The following is a 23596-nucleotide window of genomic DNA, read 5'->3' as shown; positions in this document are numbered from 1 at the left end:
GGGAGCAGCTGTGCACAATCCTCTGCCCTAATCCTGGGGCCAGAGACAGGACCGAGCAAGGAAGGGAGGTGCGTATGTGTGTTTTTGCCTCCCTGTGTGTGTTGCATACATGCCAAGGTGCATAATGGCGAAGTTCTGAATGGTTGTGTTTATGCATGCTCCTTCAGTGGACTAGTTATCCCTGATAAGTTATCCCAATGTTTGTACGCTCATGAGTGTTTTTGCAGCAGTGTGGAACCAGCGGTGTCTCTGGGATGCTGGAGGGATTCAGCAGATGACTGAGGAGACAGCTTGGCTTTTCATGTTTCAATTGGTAGAGGCCATCACCAGTTAAGAGCTGTGTCATAACAATATTATTGATGCGTTGACTGTATAATCCTGTCTCCCCAGTATCTGACCAAGCCTGCTGCTGGAATAGAGAGGAAGAGGAAATCCAATCGGGAAGTTTGTCAAGATTTTTACAGAATTTTTAATTCATGATGTATAATAGTGAATACATAAAACTGTCTTCAGCAGTGCTGAGGGGAAACTTAAAGCTGCACTAATCAAGTGTTTTATATTAACAGTGGGTCAAATGACTATGTGTAGTGTGAAAGGGGTCGTTCATAGTCAAAAACCCACACAGAGTTATCACCCAACTCTGCAGCTACCCTCAGATCTATAGAGTGTTTTAGCGTCTTTCAGCTAATTGTTTTGGTTTTAGCGGCCCGCAACTTTACTTTTTTGGTTCAGTCTCATCAATCTCATTAACCTAGTCAGCAGACAGCTTTTTTCAGCAAAAAAAGGTCTGATAAACACACTGTACGATACCAGCACAAAACGGCAAACAGACAAAGGAAGTGACCTGCTAGTGAACATAGTGGAGCATTTAGCAGCTAAAGAGCCAGATATTTTCACAGGAGATGGTGGAAACAAAAAACAAAGCAAAAAGGAGAGTGAATATTGGACTTAAATACATCTGGTGAACAGAAACACTACTCCTAATGAATGCTAATGTTCCTCCGTGATTTCTGGATGTGTAAACTCCTTGCTAACGCATTCACCATATCAACTTTATTTTGTTTAAAGCTTGTGCCGCTGCCTCCAAGTGACCAAAACCTCACTAAACACTGCTTTAAAGAAGTTCATGTGTTTCAAGCAATGCTAAAATCAAAAGTTGATTTAATTCAGCACTAAACTGGATCATCCATACAGGTTCATATACTGTGGAAAGTATTAAAGTCTTTTACTTATAGGTCCAGTGTGTAGAATTTAGTGGCATCCCAGGTCTATGTATTAACATAGTAACACATTTCTGACCTGCTAAGAGTACCTCTGCTGCTGCAACAGAATTTTGTCATTCAAAATTTACATTAGCATAAGATTAAAATAAAATAAACCTTTCACATTACCTATTACCATAACCCTTTAAGATGTATTAGTTGTAAAATGTTACAAAATATAAATGTGGAATAGAAAAATTTATTTATAATAAAGTCTTAAGTTTCTCAAAATGAAAATGCTGTAACCTCAAAACTGTACCTAAATACAGTACTTGAATAAATGCACTGTTACTTTTCACTGCTAAGTATAGACAACCAAATGATATCACAATTAGAGTTTGGATCATTTAGATTTCAGAAAAATCATGATTTTTTTTCTCACAGTGGATATGCAGTATGTGGTTTTGAAAAACAATGAATCTTGGCTGAATCTCTTTGATCCCTTGTTTTTGATGTGGGTCTGCCCACATATAGACGCATGTTTGGTGTGGGCGGCACATGCCACTGAAGTTCTCTATCTGCTTGTTTCTCTGCGACTGGGGAATCATCCGTTGTGGCGGCGCTCAGATATTTGCATACACGATGAATCAAGGCCTATCTCGGTGGCCATGCCTGACACACGGACTAAAATATACTCAGCAGGTGACAGGCAAACATATGCCTCAAATGCCATGGGGTCCTGAAGCCGGATCATCTCCAAAGGCTAACTGGCAGGTCTAAGTAGGGACGGCATTAATACATATTATTCACAAAGAGCATGATTGAACAGAAAAATGTGCCCGGCGTGTACCCAGCTGCTTTGTTGGCACACAGCTCAGCCTCTGCCTGGGTTTCAAGACTGAGCTTGGATTTAGCCATGCATTCACTGAATTCCCCATGCAGCTCTTATTCATTCATTCAGGCACAGGCTGGGCTGTACCAACAAACTGGTGTCTGTGTGTGTGGGTGTGCATTTGTGCCAATTCCTGAATGGTTTTGTAAATCACAGCAAATTCTGATTTTTGACAAGTATATACAGCAAATGTTTATTATTCAGAAATTCAATGGATGTCATTTTAAAAAGGTCTCTTTAGGCTTTGTTTATTCAGTTATTGTAAAGCTGTTTTTCCCACACAGATGCCTGCACTATGGCAGCTGAACAGAGTTTCCCAGGAAAATTAAATCTTTGACCTTTTACTCTCACAGTTACAGCACCCCTCTGTGGACATTTCTATTCATCGCAGTAAGCCGAGCTGTAAAAGTTTTACAATTTTCATTTTTTTTCAATCATGCTTCATTTGTAGATTCATTTTGACATGTCTTAGCTGATGCAAACCAATTTTAAAACACATTTCCTGTTTGAAACCAGGCGCAGGGAGAAGCACTTCATTGATGTTCTCATCTGCTGCTGAGTATTTTTACTCTCCGTTTACATTCATACGTGTATGGATACATTTTTTTCCATAGCTTGCCTCCCAGCCATCAGAAGGTCAGCAGGTGCTTCTGTGCTCGCCTGATGGTTGCTTCAGACAGTGAGTGTGATGGATATGTTTAGAGATACAGCGCCCTCTAGAGGCAAAGATATGAAGGGTTTTTCAGGCTAACACTTGGAAATTGATCCTTTCTCTCTGGAGCACAGACCCATGAAAACCTATTACACTTGCCATTTTAACCTTTTTAGATGTTGATTTACTTTAATTTTTCACTTTGTGAAAGATTCATGAATAAAATGTATGACAATTGTATTAGCTAAATTAATGCCAATATGGTCACATTGAATTCACTGTATAAGAAATTGTCTTTATTTGAGTAGTTTCACATTCAAAATGTGAAAGGTAGTTGTGGACATGGAAAACTTTCACTGGAGACAGTTTGCAAAATTTAGATTAAAATGATACTGAAAATGTAAATTTGCTTTCAAAAATAAAGTTACACATATTGTACATTTATATATGTGATATGTATTTCCTTAAACCAGAATTTACTTCCATAATATCTTAAAAGAGCCAATAAGAGCTGAACAAGCAGTAGGAAATATATCAAAAATCTTACTTTGAAATACAAAACCTTGTTAATAATACAAATGACATATTATGTATTTAAACAGATTAAACTGGATATAATTGGTGGAAGAATAGAGTCTCTGGTGAGTGATGGAGCCTGTAAATATGAAAAATGTGACACAATTGATGAGCTTGATGAAATTAAGGTTATTTCATTAGAAATTATTAACAGAAAACTGGATTCATATTCACCAATTGTTTTCTTTCTCAGTCTCTCACGGTTTGTCAGCCTTCGAAAAGAAATGTGACTGAAAAACAATTCAGAGGGATACTTGTCACCGGTTTGTTGGGACTTTACATTTGTTTACTCTAACTTTGTGTCTATTTCAACTCCAATAATACACAGTGCCATGTAAACATTATATTAATATATTTATGCATTATGCTTCTGCCAAGCTTTCAGTTGGCAAGTAAAGGAAACTTACATGCTGTCCTTTAAGTGGCTTGCTGTAAAAATCTGACTCCACTGCTTGGCTTCCTCTTCGACTTTCATTCACTGTAACACCTGGAGGGAAATGATCCAATATGCATAGCTGAACAGAGAATTGTTCAGTAAAAGAAAATAAGACTCCCATTTAGTGCAAGTGAAACTCACTAGATCAAAACATGGCACTGGGGATTTGATTAAATAATACTTTCCTGAGGATTAATTCCCCAACTGGGACTGAAGAAACTACAAAGGCATGCAAACAGGTTTTTTCTGGGCACACTGAGATAGGTTTTTAAAGACTCACTTGGCGTTTGATGAACAATGTTGATTTTATCTGCGGGGAGAGAAGACTTTACAGTTTCATACAATCATTTGTAAGGTGGCTACTTGTTTCAGTGTAATTTAAACTGCACTGCATATTATTTATTTTTATGTTAAAGTTCCAGGAAAGCTGAGCTCTGTTGAGCCTCTCTGTGATGACAGCAAAGTTTAACCCGCATATCCAGGATGGAGGAATATTTACCATAGACACTGTCATCATCCTCTCTGTTGTTGATGATACTTGCTCTCAACTGACTCAACTTCTCCTGTAGAGACAAAGATCAGTGCTTTAATATTAGACTGACATAAAGGAAACAGCCATTTATTTACAAATTATGAGATTTCCATAAATGATGTGTGTCAGGTTTCCACAGGCTGAGAAAAGGAATAGATCGAAGTTTTGCAGTTCGGTCATAAATCATTTGGTACTTTCATGGAGGACCGCTGTAAAATGCACTGTCTGCAAATAAAATCTAAATACGCAACAACCACAGCAGTATGAAAGAGTGAAGGTAATTCCACTGATGCTTTTAGTCAATAGATCAATATATCTGGGTTCTCATTCAGAGGTGAAAAGTACATTTACTCAAGTACTGTACTTAAGTACAATCTATCTATCTATCTATCTATCTATCTATCTATCTATCTATATATATATATATATATATATATATATATATATATACTGTATAAGCAAAATAAGATAGAAATAATAATAATAATAAAATAAAAGTAGACTTCCAGTTCAAAAATATAAATAAAAATAAATAAGAACTACACTATAAACACTGCAAAATATTTTAAATGAATGTAAATATGTGTGTGTGTATGTGTGTGTGTGTGTGTGTGTGTGGACATGTATTACTCATGTTGTGGAGACATTAATCTGTTTACACAGTCACTTTGTGGAGACACGCCTTCCTTTTGGGGACAAAACACAAGTCCCCATAACGTAAATCATTCAATTTTAGGGTGAAGACTTGGTTTAAGTAGTGGTTGTGGTTAGAGTTAGCATAAGTCTCCAGTGTGTGTGTGTGTGTGTGTGTGTGTGTGTGTGTGTGTGTGTGTGTGTCTAGGTCACTCACTGTCCCTCAGGTTGTGGGATGCTGATACATATTGGGCGACAATATTTAGTATTTTTAATTTTGAGAGGTCATTTAGCTCTTTGAAATCTGAGATTACAGAGTTGAATTTAAAATAAACGTTCCTTATTTCATTGAATGTTTTACGTTGTAGGAGGAAGTGCATCTCTGTCTCAGCCTCACCTGTCGAACAGTGACCACACATTCTGTTTTCTTTTGGTTGCCAGCGTTTTTTGTGTCTTCCTTTTTCGATTGCCAGTTTGTGGTCACTGAGCCTGTACGTGGTCAGGATCCACCTCTGCTTTCTGTCTGACAGTAGAGTGATATTCTGCCAATTCATAATCTCTTTTCTCTGGCTTTTAGTTTCTTCTTTCCGATGTTCCAAATAGGTTTTTTTACATTGTGTTATAATTTGGTTTAGCAGTGTTGTTGTTGTGAGACTGGTCAGAGTGTGTCTGAGGGGGGGCAGTTAGTCTCTTTTCTGGCCTCAGCTCTTGGGTTTGGAGGGCTTTGGAATGGAGAGTGTGTAGGGGGCTAGATGGCTCAGAGACCACTAGTTATTGTGATTATGATTTAATAATTCAGATTTTAGGAAAAACATAAATAAAATATATATTTTTTAAACATATTAGACTGCTCCTTCTACATAAGCACATACCATTGATTCACAAGTCTGATAAGCCTTTTTCACAGTGGAAATTTTGACTAGTGTTACTTATAACATTAACAATGAAGCAGCTAAATGGAATTCAGCCATAATTAATTAAATGATTTACACCTGTTGTTTGTCCTACTGTGATGTTTCAAAATGTGTTCCATGAAAAGGACAGCTGGAAGCTCAGGACCTCAGTGTAAATAAACATTCACATTAGTCTATTGTCATGGCAACAGCACTATTTTAGTTTATTTTTGTACCTTTTTCTGCCATTTGCCATATCTGTCTGTTCTAACAACTCCTGTCATTCCCTCCCCACCCAGTAGGTGTCCTCAGCTCTTTCCACCCTTCCCCACCCACCTGATCATCACCTGCCTGCACACCTGTCCCCCATTCCCCTGGTTAGCCACTAGGTATATATACTGGCCCACTTTCAGTTTGATGTTGTTTTTAAACAATGACCAATGAAACCTTTTAATCTTAACTGCTCTGCCTCTGTGTCCTGGTTCAGACAACACTTACCAGATATGTCACGGCTGACATTTTACAAACTGACTTCACGCCAATAGCTTTTGTTTCTAAAGGATGTTCAAAAATACAAACACATAAGTTGACCAATCACTGATCAGTTTTTTTTTTTTGGCTGTTAAACAAAAGCACACCACCCACACCTGCAATCCCATTTTTCCCTTCATGTACTGTGAAAGTAATGTGTGCAAGACAAGCTTCATCACTAGCTGTGACTCTAAGGTAGATGGTTTCTTGTACCTTCATGCTCTAATGTGAGTAGATTCTTTTGCCGGTTGGCATGGCATGAGCAACAGATGGTTCTGGTTTTATTAGGGTTTGGTCCTGCATGCTTGCTCATTCCAAGTCACGTGTGAGTGTGTTCACAGTGTCCTACCTGCTGGACGGCTTCCATGCCCTTCTGAACCCGCTGCCAGTCGCTGAAGCGCTCCAGAGCCCCGTCCACAGTGAGTGAACCTGCCTTCACCCTCTGCTGGAGCTCAATGAGCTGCTGAAGCCCATGTATCTGGTTTGGCACAAAGGTATCATAGGTGGAAGAGATGCTGTCTTCTCGCCCGCGTGCTGCAATGAACAACAACTCAATAAACACATGTGCAGTTGGGCAATCAGGGGGCAAAAATCTGACAAAAAGGTAAAAAAACACAAAATAATCGCCACACATGTGAAGACAAGTTAACAAGCTGGATTTCATATATAATATTATAAATTAAACTGTTCATTCCTGTTTTGAATGACAGAAATAAGAAAAGACACCGTATAACTCCTCTCCAGATGGCATTCATAGAGGGGATTGGTTGGTAATGTGATTTTTGCCCAGCACATCTGTAAAGTCGAGAGGGTGGTAAGTAATTTTCTGGGTGACTGTGATGATCTTCGGATCTGTCACTCAGTGTCACCAACAGTACAGCAGCGCAGACAAATGCCTTGTGTCTCTGTAGGTGCTCAATGTTGCAGCTTTCTCTCTTTCACACTTTAATTTTGTCTAATCTTCTTGGCACCCAAATGTGTTTGAATGTGCTACCTGCTCTTTTTATTGCTTTTTTACTGCTGGTGTGAGCATTACTGCTGCAATGACTTAATTCCCCATGGTGATCACTACAATTTTAATTAATTTAACAAAACACCACAATTTATGTTAATAGTTATTAAGAATGTCAACATTAACTGATACCACCCAGCAGGTAATTTCAACAGGTTCATAAGAGAGAAGTCAGCAAAAATCATTGGCACAGTAAAAGTCCTGCTGTTATGAGTAAAAAATGTACAATCTGCAGACCTCAACGTGATTGATACTAATTCTGTCCAGAAAGGGGAAATAAGGGAACATTTTTGGAGACAGTGCAAGCAGAAATAAATGCCAACTGCCTACCCTATCTGAAGGGGCCACCTCACATTTTATTATTTTTGCTCTAAAACTGATGACTGCAACAGTCTTTTTGTGCGTGAAGGGCCAGACGCCCCAACTAGAGCACAGAGTGATGATTAAAGCTTCCGTGCATTAACATGCAGATGAAAACTCTCAAGTCTGAGAAAACAGGAAAAATCCTGGTGTCCTAGTAGTTTAGACACATATTATCGCAATGTCCCCAGTTTGAGTCTGAGGGACCTTTGATGCATGACAAGCCTCGCTCTTTGTCCTGTCTGTATCTAATATATCACATCACAATTTATTTAAATGGACAATATTTTAATTCCACTTGGATCTTCTTGAAGTCAAAATGTCATGTTTGATCAGAGTTTCATAGACTACAAATTTATAACAGAAGGCCTGCTCCAAACTGGGGTTGTGGAGTTTGAAAGACATGGTTGTTTACAAGGCAGGGAAGTTATAACAAAAAGATGCTTTTGAGTGTTTTTGAAGCTTTATCCGTTTTAGGGATTAAAAGTCAGGATATGCCGGCCTCTGCTGCTTTGATATTGACCATCTCTCTCTCTCTGTAACGCTTTAAGTGTGACATTGATTAACCTTTTTCTAGTGAGTCCCATATCACCTGAAACTCACCTTGTTTAGTGGGAAGTGAATACAGATCAGCATCGCCCTGTGGTGTCTTCTTCTTCTGGAACACTGTAAGCACACAGCAGCTTACAATAACATTGTATAACATAACATTTATTTAGTAAGCTATATCGTATATAATTTTTTACTTCTTTCAAATTTTAGTAGAGTGAAATTGCTCTCACTGAAAACACTGCAAGGCTGTTGCAAGCCAGAGCTGATGCTACAGATTTCTAAAAATGTTGTTTTTGCTCCTGCATTTTAACAATTCTTCCACAAGATGGCACCATACACTAAATTTACAAACAACCTATTCACTGTGGAAATCTAGAAGATCAAGCAGGAAAAAAACATCCTATTAATGTTTCAGAAAAAAAATGCTAATATAATTGAATCTAAATATCTGTGAAATAAGAGGTATCCTGATTTGTTATTCCAGAGCTTAAATTCCCTCATAGAAAGACACACACATTCAGATCTGGATTGAATTAGACGTCCTGAATGATGCTTTTGGTTTGTAGTGAGCACTCAGAATGAAAGGCTACACTGTTTAGCTGTCAGGGGCGGTGGAGCTGCGGCTGTGTGACCAACACTGGATTAGAATTCAACATCCACACCCTGCAAGATAATCCCACCTCTGACTACTTCCTCCATGACAGCATCTCTCTTTTCCACTTCATGCTCAAACACAGCCTCTCTTTTCTGCCTTGCTCACAACACAAGCCTGGCTTTATGGCTTCATTCAGAATGAAACTACGAGTGGAGCACCGCTGAGGATCTGTCACATGACTGTAGCCATTACTTTGCCTTGCTTCGGAGTGTGTGCATTGCTCTCCACGTAGTTTACATGCCCAGTAATTCCACTCTGTGGGATTGAATTTCGTTCACATTTCAGCATTTCAGTCTCACTGAGCTTGGGACATTGCTGCTAACAAAAGAAAACTCCTCATTATTTCCACTTGTGCAGTGGTCTCCAATAACTGGCTCCTCGCCTAATCCTCCACCAAGCCTCATCTCTCCTCTCACATCTTTCACTGCGGCAGTGGGAGTGAGAAGCAAAATGTGATCCTTGTGTGGTTTGAAGCTCCACTGTCTCAATAGATGGAAACCTCAGAATCCCTCTCCTTTCTCTCGTGCGCTCTGGGGACAAGGACGATGGAAAACATGTGTAATGACTTATTCTGGCTGACTTGGCCTTGGTCTGGCCAAGATTGGTTGCAGATGGCAGCCCCGTAGTTCCCTCCTTGTTACTGAGGGGATGGTTGGGATGCAGAGAGTTCAGTGGTGCACTCAATTTCTTTTTTACTTTGTAAGTCCCATTGGGCAGAGAGTTAGCTTACTGGATACAAGCAAGCTCAATAAAAAGCTGCATAATGGAGAGAGGGTGCCTGTTACACAGTTATAATCATTTTGTGTGTTTTGAAAGCACAAGAAGGTAGTTAGCGAGGGACGAGTGTAATATAATCTGTTGTAATAACAATTCACTGTGGATGTATGCGTCAATTTGCAAGATGAGAAAGAGAAGTCGCAGCCGTTTTAATGATTTATAAGTCTTAATAATACCAGTCACTTTTGGATGTTTCATCTTCATGAAATATTCACACCGCTGAAATTGAACAGTTAGGCACTGTGGGCTTTCAGTGCAGGCAAATGGATCTTTCTCTTGCCTCGCTTTTGTTTGTTTTGCAGCGGGGAGCGACCACGTTCTTGTGGTTTATGGGATCAAAACAAACAGCATCGCAAAAAAGCCTCTCCACTCTACTCAGCAGCACTCCACTGACAATGGCAATGCACATTCCAGGCACCTCCCACATGATCTCCCAAACTCCCCTTCACATACTGCGCATAACTCAAGTGTTGTTTTTACTCCAAATCAGTTCCGTCATATCTGTGATTTGGAAGAAAAAGGGGGAAAAGGATGCAACAAGTCAGTTACCTTGAGTGATGTAAGGGGTTCTGTCCTCCTTCACCTGGGTGATCTCAGGCCGAGGTGTGGGGGCTGGTGGGCGATTGGCAATAACCACTGATTTTGTTGAGTTCAGGATGGTGTCATATTCATCATTCACCCCCAGTGGTGCATAGATATCCTCATCCCCCTCCTCTTCATCCTCTCCTTGTTGGTCTTTTTGTACATCTGTGGTGGAAGGAGTCCCTAATGCACAAAGTGTTTACTGCACTATTGCTTGAGTGTCATGCATGCTGTTTTTGCTACTGTCATTTCACAGCTAATCGGAAGCAACACTACATGGTGTGCCCATCAGCGAGGGGAAAATATTGAGTGGTTGGAAATGAATAGCAACCCAGCATAATGATGTGCTGGGAAAAAAAACCCAATTCCATTACCGGCTTTCCTTTGTCCTCCTTCCACTTCCCATTAGTCCTTCACTCACCTGCGGTGCACATCATTTCGTACACACTGGCATCACCATTGTCCTCGCTTGAGTTGAACATATTCTGCAACAACAGAGCATAAAGAGATGTGTTTCATGCCTTATCCAAAAGACAAAGAAACAGCCCAATAGAGACAATTTAGAATTCAAGGAAAGAAATGTCTAATCTGTTAGGTTGAAGCTGGGCGTTTGCTATATAAGAGCTGATTTTTTTTGTCTCAGTATTCATGCATGTTTGACAAATCGTGATACAATGCAAGCTTATGATTTTGGTAAGATTCTCTCCTCGGCTGGCTCACTACATCGTTTCTGTTTTCTCACCTGTATCCTCCTTCCAAGGCACAATAATGAAACATGAAAGCTAAGATGACTATCCACTAACCACTTTCTAAGCTCTGTCGCACTATAGGCTGATAATCTGCCTCCATGCCATGCTTTAATATTCAGTGTTTTTTTTAATGTCAGATGTGACAAACATCCAGATTATTAATTGAGGTTTCTCATCTCATCTGTTAGGACTTCACTTGTGGAAAAGCAATTTCAGGGCTATAACAGGAATTAGAGAGGTGTGCTGTAACAGAGAGCAGTTTTCCCTCTGACAGCAAAGCTGCTGCGGAGTCGGCCTATTTGCTAATAGCATGCTGAGGGACAGACAGGGGTATGATCAGGGTAATTATGAAATCAGACAATCTTCCCCTTTCAGTCCAAACATATCATTTAGTGAGCAATTCAAGACCGTTGGCTTGATATTTAGACTGCATCTGTAATTAGATTGAGATACGAATATTAATTTACTGCCATATTTCAACTTCTGATAGAAATGTGAAAAACTGACAAGATGCATTATTAATTCTGAAATGACTAATAGTGAAAAGCTTTCTTAGAGTATTTATTTTGACAGAGAAACCACTAAGGAAAAAGCCAAAAATGCTATTTGACAATGTATGTGATAAGATTTTCTCAGATTTCCACTAACCACAATGTATTTTAAATCAAACTGTCAATTTAAAAGGATATATTTTAATAACAAAAATCACAGTCAGTAATATAAATCTTTGCAGAATATATGAGATACAGCTCACTTTGATCAAGATATCCTCCATATAACCCGCCACGCTCTGTGTGCAGTTTCCAAGCAACACAGCCACTCATGACTCAATTACAATATTACACTGTTCCTAGTACTGCAAATTACTTATTGGCTGCCATGAATGCATTACTTAACATTAGAGGTTCATAACAGGCCCAACAGGTAGAAAGGACAGGTTAATTACCACCGCAGCTTGAACATTGAATTATAATAGTAGGATGCTGTGCTTAAGCACAGTGTGGTATTTTCAGAGGTAATTTCTGGAAAGGGGAGGGGTATTTATTTACTAACCGCAAATGCAAAATAATTTTACAGATGTCTGAAACTGCAGGAGCCCCGGGCATTCCAGACAAATTCAGTTTCACCGCCACAATCCAAGCAGCAGCGCTTCAGACAAAACAGCAGGCATGATTTTGTTAGAGGGATAGCAAATCTCAAGTGAATCTAGTATAGGATAAGGAGTGTAAATCTGTTTTCAGCAGCCAAAATGGTCAATTCACAGGCTGGCTACTTCTTGGCTCTCAGTTCCAGCATGCTGGCTGTCTTTTGACATAGTGGTTTCAGGTGATGCATAGCAGATTGCAGAGTGTAACACTGAACCCATCACTTAAGTGCCATGCCAAGTGGTCAGCACTTCACACTTCTATAAAACTATATTTACTCTGTAAAATGTTATCTCCATAGTTTTCTTTTAACATGAAACCAAACATGTATTACAGTAGGCTATTATAACTATAACAAGACTGAGAATCTACAGCTATGCTAGCAGCTCTGTGAGGCTGTACATAAACACAGTGGTGTTTGGAGTTAAATGCTAACGTCAGTATGCTCACAATGGCAATGCTAACACACTGATGTTTAACAGGCATAATGTTTACTATGCTGACTAATAGTTTAGCATGTTAGCATGCTAACATTTGCTAATTAGCACTGAACACAAAGTATAGCTGATCCATAAATGTCATGGTCACACTGGAGTAAAAGTCAGTAGGAAACCATGAATGTCTGTAAAAAAAAAAATATTGTGACTAGATATGACATATTTTACTGGATGGTCAAACTAGATGAGAAGTCAAGGGATCACTAAAGTCTGTAGGCTACATCTTCTGGGGACTATGAATATCTGTACAAAATTTTAATGACAATCCATCCAATAGTTGTTGAGATATTTCAGTCTGGACCAAAGCGGTGGACCGACACTGCCATCCCTGAAGCAATTTCACTAGCGTAGCTAAAAACAGACTCAAAGTGGTTGGTTAAATGTAATGTTTCAGCAGTCCTGCTATACACATGCAACATATAACCTGAGGGATAAAGGTTGTGAGTTTCTTTTTCAGAATGAGGATGACAGTATCATTCAAATGATTAACAAATCTCTTGAGTTTTCTGATAATGATTGTGCAGTTACTGACCAAACAAACAGAACATGCAAAATAAGATCAGTGGAATCAACAAATCCCTGGACTACAGTGTAGGATGTCCCCTAATTTAGTTCACCTGCATTTAGATAGGATTATACTGTAAACAAACACAGCATGCAGCACATAAATAGCTCTTTGTAGTCTTTGGAGGACCATACTCTTTCAAGCTAATTTGTATTTATCGAGCTCTGCTCTACATCTGAGAGCACGCAGTGAAATCTTGGTAGGAGCACAGAGTCCATCTAAATGCCAAGTGACACTCAGCCAAATTTGTGACCCAGTATTTAAATATTAAATAAGGACAATGTGTGTTTGTGTTAGTAATTACTATGAGCAGGCACAATATTGCAGTCTGAGGACATAAACATTGTAGATAACTGCGGAGCATTTTCTATATTTGTATTCTAGTTATGCTCTCCCTGAATAATTCAGCTTTCCCCTCTGGAGCAGTTCACAGCTAATTAACAAAGAAGTGTGGAGCCAGGGCAGACTAGTGCATCTGACGTAGGCCCTGCAAGTGATTCAGCCTCTGTATGAAGCAGAGGACCGATCCATCTAAGATTTATTGACAGATTGCTGCTACACTGACGCCCAAATCACTGATACATCATGGGTTGATTAATTGGAGGTGGGGGAAACACTGCAGATGAGTTAATGAAACTGCCGTGTAAAACCCCACCTCACAATGATGACTCTTGTACTTTCTCTAACGCACTACACAAGCACAGTATGTGTATAGCTTTAGCTGTCAAGATGAATTATCATTACCCTCAAGGAAATCCGCAAAGAAATGTCAGTTACTTACTATGTCGAATCTGTCTGTTATGTTACATCTATAGGCTTGTTGAAGTCCCTGTGGGGAGACCTCTGTTTGACTCTGCTGGTCCCCTGTCAGCTCAGCCGACTCACTGTAGGCTCACAAGAGCACTTCGACCCACTAGAGCAATCTGATCAAACCTTGTTCCATCTGTAGTCACTCTCAATTATCAGCACTGCTAGGGGGATGAATACATTTGCAACAGCTGTTGGAGGGTCCAAATTTCCCTGGAGGGGGAATTCTCTGTAGGTTGATTCAAGCCATCAGAGAAAGTTACAAATTGTCAGTATTATAGGAATTTCATATGAATGAATGAGGGTTATGGTGCTGTCTGTTACAAACTGATGTAACACATAAGGAATTCAACAGCTGATACAAGCTTTTAAAGGATCAGTTCACCCAAATGACAAAAACGTATTTGTTCACTTACTGCAAGTTATGATATCTAGCCATACAGATCATTTTGATTTTATCTGTCCAGGGTTTGAGATATCCATCTCTGAGATTTTATACCTCCACCCAAATACAATAGAGGTGAATGTAATTTTGTTTGTGCTCACAACATTGAAAAATTACATTAAGAATCAGTGTCCAGTGGTGGAAAATATCAAAGTACATTTACTCAAGTTCTGTACCTTTTTTTTTAGCTGCTTGTACTTCAGTATTTCCATTATATGATACTTTATACTTCTACTTCACTATATTTCAGAGGTACTTTTAACTCCACTGCCATTTTATGACAGGTATAGTTACTAGTTACTTTGCAGAATAAGATTGTATATACAAAGTATATGATTAGATTACAAGTATGAATCATTGCTATAGATGAAACTACTCAACAGTAGATAAAGTAGTTAAAATTAGCATCACATTTACCTTCATATACATTGAAATGCTGCTTTCATGTTAATGCATCAGAAATAAAAATCTAGCTTATTCCCAGTTTCCAGTCTTTTGATAAGCTAAGCTAACAAGCTGCTGGTGCTAACATCATATTTACCATACACTAATGGTATGTGGTATCAATCTTCTCATCTAACTCTCAGCAAGAAAGCAAAATAAGTGTATTTCCCAAAAGTGTGTAACATTTTGGAGGAGTTATTGGCAGAAATGGAATATAATATTTATAAGCATGTTTTAATTATTGTATATAGAATGTATAGTGAAAATAAGAATTGTTGTGTTTTCACTGCCATAAGCTGTTTTTATCTACATAGGAAGCAGTCCCCTTCATGAATGTATTATAAGAACCCCCAAATGGCACCTAATCATTCCAGTGAGAATTGCTTGCCTGTTTTCTAGCCCACTGAATATGCGCAGTAGTGTTTCTCCCTCTGTGATGGATTTTAAAATAATTTTTCTCAGCTCGAGGAAAGTTTTACAAATACAAAACCTCCATGGATCATAAATTCATAATAGAAACAGTCATAATTGACCTTGTTTGCAGTTTGAGGTGTCCTGTCAACAGTTTTACAGATGTCTCTTTTATAATGGTGGCCTGTGGGGAAAATGCTTTTTGGGTCACAAGGGAATTTTTCGTTGCAATACTGCTGCGAGGTTGCGAGGCTGCAAGGCTGAGCGGCAGCGCCGTATCCAGTTCTTATTATACATCCATGGTCCCCTTCCATGGAAGTCGCCATGTTTTTCTAGTGTAGCCCAGAACGTACAAACCAAACACTGGATCTAGATAGGGCCGGGCACGTTTTTCGCAAGTTTCGCAGCCACCGTAGTTTCTTATACATGCTTGTAACGGGAGGGTGATGCGAGCGGTGTTCAAATGGTTGCAAACTGCAATTTCACCACTAGATGCCACTAAATCCTACACACTGAACCTTTGAGAAGATCTACAAAGGCCTACTTGTCTTGATCTAAAAACACTGGTGAGGTACAGTGAGGAATTGTTAAGTATTATTTTTTCCATGAAAAAGGAATCATACTCAAGCAAAAATGTTCATTTTTTTGTGTGTGTCTGTAATATTTGGTTAAGTATTTGCAGGACACTGGGTGCATCATGTCTTTTTTATAATAATAATGTCCTCACTGCCTAATGAAATTAGCATCGGAAAAAACATTATGACGCTAGTGTCCTCCATGGTTTATCAAATAAAGGGATGTGCATGCATGCAGGGAATCTATTAAATCTGGATGGCAGCTGCTCTTGTGTTACTGTATCTACACAGTCTTCATCTTAACATGGGAAAATGGCAGCGGGGGGGGGGAGGGGGTTACCATCTATCTACTATGAGCTGGATGAAAAGACACTGGTTAGGAGGGAGTGAGGTTGCCCCTGACATACAGGTCACTCTCCCTGTTCTCCACCTTTCCATCCTCTCCATTCTGTTCATTATTGATAAAGCACCACTCACTCATAGTCCTAAGTATTGGTGTTAGTAAGAGCATTCCTGAGTGCTGCTCTGCATCCCCTGGCTGTGAGATCTCACAAGCTAAGATGCATTGTGTTGTTTTCCTCAGATGTCAGCAGGTAACTGAACACTATGGAACTCCATTTGGTGATATTATATCCAGCCAGCAATAGATATACAAATAATGTTATTGGGTGGTTTTAATTAGCTCACAAATCAATGAACATGACAAGCTGTCATCAGATATTGGCATTTTGAGAAATGTGTTCATTGTATGGAGGGTCAATAAAGCTGAAACAATATTTTCTAGCATGGATGAATTCCAACTGGAGCGAGGTGAAAATTATCAACAGCCAAAAAAATAAAATGAAACCCTGTAGATTGGGTGAGCGTTGCAAATAGTTCATAAGGAAGTAGTTACCAGTGTTTCCTTCAATAAGACGTGAAGCTCTGTATGGCCATGACTCTTGGCAATCTCACTGGGAGTCTGTCCATGGCGATTGGCTGTGTGCAGTGCTCGCTCAGCACCTGGACACTGCAGGAGAAGGCTGGAGACGCTCTTGAATCCATACTGGGCAGCAAAGTGGAGGAGTGATGGTACATCTGCATGGTGGAGCTCTGATGTGGAAGTTTTGATAAGGTGGGGAAAAGAATTTTTCAAAATTGCCAGTATTAACAACGACCAGTTAGGCCTGTAAATAAGCAGCTGACAGCAAAGCCTGCATCACTTATATTACTTCCTTTACAGGTGATAACTTGAGAAGAGCCGATGCAATCTAACACAATCAGGAGAGTCGAAGAAAGACAGCTTGGAGGCACTTATTGACCTGTTTGTCATGGAAACATTTCCCTGTGCCCTTTTTAGCAGAGTTAAGGATCAATCTCGGTAGCTGATGAAGCCATCAATCTGCCACATAATGAGCCAAGACATAATGGAGGGCTTTCTTTTCATGGTGGATAATGTGCATCATGCAAGAGGAACGCATTCCAAATACGTTCACTCCACATTGTATCATAACCACATGCTCACAGAGAAAGGAGGGAATTAAACGGACATTCTGCTGTGGTAAGGCATTTGCATGAATGCTGCCAATGTCTTGTATTCTAAACAAGGCATCATTTCAATTAATCATCGCCTGTTACAACATGAAACAATGACATTTTACTTATGGGTAGATCTGCAGTAACTGTGTGAAGAGAAAGTGTTTTCCACAGAATTAGGGACTGTATAACTACTGTGTTTTGGGGTATACCTTGTATCTATTCATACTGCAGTGAAATATTTTACAAAATTCCAGTCAAGTACAAATAATTTGTGATAAAATATACTGTCAGCAAATAGTTTGAGATGGTACATTTGCTTATGTTTTCCTGAAAGTCCAAATAAAATTTAAAGGAAGTTGTACCAGGTTGGGTGTGATTACTCAGCAGTAAGAAATCTTACAATGCTGTACCTCTTTCAGGTGTGTTTTCACACTGCAGTCCCTGAAAGCCTCCGGTGGGCATGCCCTCCAACAGCATGGAGGACAACTTCTGATCCAGCTTCTCCACAGAGGACTCCTGAAGAGCCTGAATTTCAGAGCGACAGACAGTTCACAAGCAGACCACATTTTGAAATAATTTGTTGATGCAAGGCTGCAAAGAAAAATTACTCAACACAAGCAAATTGCTAACTACAAATTGAATTTGATGAACAAACAAAAGCAGCACCTGAAAACAGCAGGACTGTTTGGATTACATGGTGAAATACAGTCTATAGAGGCACAATATAGGTGACCGGTTGAATATAACCACACGCATCAGACTCCAATCGTTCGTTTAGTTTGAAATTCTCTTAGGAAATTCTTCTCTTGGCATTGTTCAAGTTTGCCTCTTCAGCAAAAAAGACCTAATCAAATCAAGTGCTCATCGTTGAAAGAAGGCTTAAGCCTGCCGTCTCTTCATTTCCAGAGAGGAGACAGTAAACAGCAGCGCACATAAACATCAGCAGAAAAATGCTGGTTCAATTTATCTTCTGTTTTTTTGCCTCTTTCTAATGGCTTGAAGTGGATCGATTATAAGCAGTGTTTTGGGGCGGCGATTGACTAATTTCTATAACTGAGTTACATAACGATGAGTCATTAAGTAATACGACACATTCAAAGTGCCTCAGAAGAGTTACTTTCATTGAGGAGAGAGAGAATAGCACAGTATTCAAATATGTTTCCTACATTACTTCCTAGATTAATGATTGATAGAGATATTTGCTAGTGTTAGAAGTTTAAAGTTTGAGGTATGCTCACTGCACAACACAGCAATGTTATGTTTATTTTCTTTTTTACAGCAAAGTCTTCATCAGATAAATAAAGTTTAGAAATATTAATGTATGTCTTTATTACAATGTTGCTATTGAAATGTTTGGCTGTGTTGTCAGCCAGTCTGTTCTCCAGACTACGATTTCATACACAAAACAAAAATAAAACCCCTTCTACCTCCTATTAAAGGGTTCCTCAATTTAGTATTGCACTTCCATCAAGTTGGGGGAATGACAACCAACAGATTAAAGAAAAAATGGTCAAAATCAAAGAGATGTCCTGACTTTTAGTCCCTGGTATGGGTCAAGCTCAAAAAACACTCAATCCTACATTTCCAATAAGGCAACTCAATAGCATTTATTTGTTAGACCCTCCCTGCCTGGTAAATACCCACATTTTTTAAACTACATGCATCACTTTTTTTTTACCCTGTTATAAGTGGGCAGCTATTTTTCAGGCGGTAGAGCGGGTTGTTCACTAATCATAGGGTTGGTGGTTCGATACCCAGCTTTACATAGATGCAGCCATATCGATGTGTAGTCTCCAAGACAAATTAACCCTGATGTCATCATCAAAGCTATTTTTTCAGGCTTGACAAAGCTCCTCTAGAACCATAGAAAACATCATACAACTGGTTTCACAGGCTGTGTAGAACTCATCATGACTAGTAAACTAACCTTTATGTGTAAGAAGTGGGGATTTTCCCATCTAATCATAACACTCAGATATGGTGCAACAACTAAAATGTGGATATTCTTTGAAGTGAAAGAGCCCTTTAATGGCTTTACCTGACACATGAAATCTACAGGATCTGCTGCCCTCGCCAGAAGGCAGGTTATTTCCTCCATGTTGCTGTAGTACTGCAAATGTGTCTTGCTCAGTGGCACTCCATTACTATACACAGTCACTCTTACATTCCCTGCTGGAAACTCTGCAATAGAAAACATACAGAAACTGTACACTGGCAGGACTACAAGTGAATATTTTTGACTAAAGATTTAATTGTTCAAAGTATTTTGTCACTCAGACATTCATTATTCCGTATTCTTTTGTTCACCTGGTGCATTGACACACAGGATCCGCTCATTCCAGCGGACAGGCTTCACTCTCAGCGTCTGATTCTCACCAGTGAACTCAACCTCAGCGTCTCTGCCAGCCGCCTCATTTTTCAAAAGAATGAACACTTCTATAGAGCTCTGCCAAAGAGACGGTACAGTGAACAGCAGTGTAGTCAATGTTAGGGCTGCTTTATGAAAAAAAGAAATTGCTTACTACTGACTAGATGACTGTCTCACCCTGCATGGAACTCTGGAAGGTACAACCATAATGCTGGATCTGACACTGTGGGCTCCAGTTGACTGCATTTGTCCCACCTTTTGCTCTGATTCTGATGGTTTACATGTCAAGGGGTTGACATTTGCTGCTGAGGCTGACACACCTACAAAAGATGGGACATTGAACCTCATAGGCCTACTGAATTATGCACCAGTGATGTCTACAAAATGGGTTTCAGATACCATAAGCCATGCATTTTTAGCCATGCTAACAGTGTGGCTCTAGGGATGGCAATTTCGGTAAGTTGGTCTGCCACTTTTGTCCAGACTGAATTAAAAGACGCATTGCCAAGAATTTTGTACAGGCATTCATGGTCCCCAGAGGATGAATCCTACTGACTTTGGTGATCCTCTGACTTTTCCTTTAGCACCACCAAGAGGTTCTCATTTATGGTTTTGAGTGAAATGTCTGCTATAGAATTGCTATAAAATTTGGTACACATATTCAAATCTCTCTCAGGATGAAGTGTAATCACTTGGTGAATCCTTAACGTTTCCTCTAGCACCATTATCAGGTCAAAAGTTTATGACTAAATACCTAAAAAACTAATGACATTCCCATCAGCCTCAGGTGTGTTTTGTGCTAATTAGCAAATGTTAGCATGCTAACAAACTAAAGTAAGATGGTGAAAACTGGAAACAATTCACATGTCTAGCGCAATAACATTGTCAAACATTATACCTGCTAGCATGTTAATGTCATTGTGAGCATGTTAGCATGCCTTTAGCTCAACACACCATTGTTCCTCAGAAGCCTCACAAAGCTGCTAGCATGGCTGTCCAGTCATGAAGTGCACTTTCTTCACCTATGTACACTAAAACTCATCAAACACCTCCATGCCTGTTGCCTGTGTGCTAACAAACAAACAGCATCATCCTGTATGAATAGGGAAGGTACTTCTGGGTTAAAATATAACTGTTTGTGGGATCCTGGCCTGACCCACTTCACTGTATCAGTGCAATGAAGTGATGCAGAGTGCACTTGAATTTGCATGGCTCGCAATGAGTGGTGGCCAAAGAGGAAAGACTGGCTATTTGCATCAGATGTTCCTCCTGCGCACACACCTGTTTAAATACAAGCCCCCCGCCTCCGCTTTATGATTTTATACAAATAGTGCAATTACAAAAAACAGGGGAGGAGGCAGAGGATAATTATTAGGGCAGATGAGGACATGCTAGAGATACACACAGTTTCACCAAAGATGTTTCTGAAGCTGGTGCTAAAAAATATTGGATGTCAATCTTCAGTGTACACAATTCTCAGGAAAAAAGTCAGTAAACAGGTTTCCACGCTGCTGCTCAGGCATTCTCACAGATAATGAGTATTCTTTTCCCCTCGCATTTATGGCAGGGGGACAGCAAGGCCATGTGAAATTTTTCCTGAAGGAAGGGCATGTTGAAGAGGGTGATTGTGTTCTGAGTTTGCAAGACTGGGATGCAACTGTGACTAAATCTGTTACTGTCCTGCTTTAGGATATTTGTTAATGGTATTAAATAGGCTGAGACTGATATATTGCTGTATCATTTTGATAAAAAAAAAACAGATATCAGGTCAATCAGTGCCCTCTAACTCCTATATAATGACTTTGATGCAAGTTGTTTTTCTCCAGTTCAGCATTTATGAATTTATTTTATTCTAATTATTATTATATTAGAGTTTTGGTGGGTATTTTAATGCATGTTCTAAGTAATATTGTCAAGATTAAAATTCTGTTGGAAACTGAGCAGTGTTCCAATTGAAATAACACTTCTCAGATTTAAAAGAAAGCAAATATAAGCACAAAATATAAGATATTAGAGTTGTGGGAAAACTGACGTGGGACTTCATCACTGGTTCCTGAAATTAGGTCAGGGACCTCCAGGGGTCTTTGAGGGCATCCTTGGAGGTCAGGTAAATGATACAAATAATTTAATTTCATAATTAATTCATTCTGCAGAAGTTGGTACAGGTGTGTAGAGAGCATTAATTTTACACTTTTACCTTCCTTTTTGTAGTACAACCAGTACTAAATCATAAAGTCCAAATCCTCTCACATGGGGCTCAAGACAGACTCTTATCAACAGGTGATCAGTGATATTTTGGGGTCTACAAAAAAGCCACATTGAAAAACTTTTTGGAGTCAGTGCCATACCTTTTCTCACAATATCAGTCACAGTGGACAGGTACTCATGAGCATCTTGTTCACTGGAGATCTGCAGGCACTCGTCGCCGTTCAGGGGCACCAGCTCCAGCAGTGGGGTCAGACTCTCCACCCCACACAGCAGCACCACCACATGAGCTGCGGGACTCAATACGCGGGCCAGGAAGAAGCGCCGCATCTGGCACAGACCCTCCAGCATGCCCTTGGAAAGGATCAGGAGCTTGCAGGTGTACTGGGCCAGCCTGAGGAAGTCGTCCCGCCGGCTGGACACTGTGGCAATGTCGTAGCAGCAGATCCCAGCCTCTAAGATTGGACCAGTGAAGACTGAACGCAGGTAGGTGGCCCATTGCTCTGCCTCGGTCTCATAGATGATTAACAGCTCCTCAGCTACAAGAAAAAGGCATATTTTGTTCAAAAATGTGAAAAAAATTCACACACATTTATGTGACTTCAGTAATTAGTATTCTATGGAAAAAACATCATATTGCCCTTACCTTAATCACGTATTTATAGCAAACTGTTCTACAACTGACCCATATAGTGGAAAAATACTTTAGCTGTCACTCTCAGTGTAGGATAGTAAAATGTAACTGTTTGTAGAGGATGCAGTAAAATGGTTTAACTGTCATTGCAAATCTTGCTGTTGATGTTGTTTTGACATTGACATGTACAAAACAAATTTCACTCAGCAAGACGTATATATTAAAGCAATTAATCGTTTTCATTAGCCCAGTAAAAATAATCTATGTAATAATGTATTAATGAATAAATAATGCAATGGGACAGCTTACCTGTCTGGCTCATAGCTACAGTGCTGTTTGTCTGCAGGTCTCACTTCACAGTGACATGCAAAACAGCGCTGCTATTGTCAGGAGGAGCTCAGATAAGAGGGAGTTTCCTGCTACACCGAAGTGAACAAAAAAATTTGACTTTTTTTTTTTTAATTGAACATAAAGCTTGTTCTCTGCTCTGGTGACAAGAAACAAGCTTGAATGTGAGGTTTTGTTTTTCAAAAAACTTTACTAAAGCACTAGTTCAATGGCAGCAATTCCAAATATTTTAGTCGGTGGAATTACTTACTGTACTTCATAAGAGTTTAATGTGGTGGAAAATTCCCAAAACTGATTATGTGATTTGGACATCAAAAGTTTGTCATCCAAGTTTAGTTTTGCTGTCAACATGTTGTTGGTACTGGCACTACCAAACCTGGTACACAAAATGGGTAGTTATAAATGTGTAGTCATAAAATATGAAGTCATAAAAAGCAAATGTCTCTATAATATTTATTCTTTGAAGAGGGTGGCACAGGAAGATGAAAAAGATCACTGCGTGTATAATTATGACGCTTTTCAGTATGAAAAATGAACTTTGGGTGGAGAATTTTTGAGTGATTCCTTATTTTCTCATTATATAACGTCATATTTTTATGG

General features: G+C 39.4%; 1 protein-coding gene across 2 annotated transcripts; it reads right to left on the bottom strand.

Annotated features, from left to right (window-relative positions):
- Positions 1-3020: 3020 nt before the first annotated feature.
- On the bottom strand, positions 3021-22989 carry LOC122869867 (B-cell scaffold protein with ankyrin repeats-like). Of its 2 annotated transcripts, none has more exons than XM_044183218.1 (16): positions 22958-22989; positions 22158-22553; positions 19987-20129; positions 19749-19887; positions 19480-19622; positions 17852-17966; positions 16819-17015; positions 10707-10770; positions 10253-10468; positions 8323-8385; positions 6697-6881; positions 4258-4321; positions 4039-4068; positions 3730-3809; positions 3497-3552; positions 3021-3401 (listed from the first exon to the last, which is right to left on the bottom strand). In XM_044183218.1, exons 1-15 carry the CDS (start codon positions 22968-22970, stop codon positions 3520-3522), a joined length of 1881 nt encoding a protein of 626 aa, XP_044039153.1. In that variant the 5' UTR covers positions 22971-22989; the 3' UTR covers positions 3021-3401; positions 3497-3519. The 2 variants fall into 2 exon arrangements, with proteins under 2 accessions (XP_044039153.1, XP_044039154.1); XM_044183219.1 differs by having other exon boundaries at positions 10253-10450.
- Between the last annotated feature and the right edge of the window lie 607 nt (positions 22990-23596).

This window comes from Siniperca chuatsi, linkage group LG22 (assembly GCF_020085105.1).
Source record: "Siniperca chuatsi isolate FFG_IHB_CAS linkage group LG22, ASM2008510v1, whole genome shotgun sequence".
NCBI lineage: Eukaryota > Metazoa > Chordata > Actinopteri > Centrarchiformes > Sinipercidae > Siniperca > Siniperca chuatsi.
The sequence above is the reverse complement of the archived record's forward strand: the minus strand, read 5'-3'. Positions and strand labels throughout refer to the sequence as shown.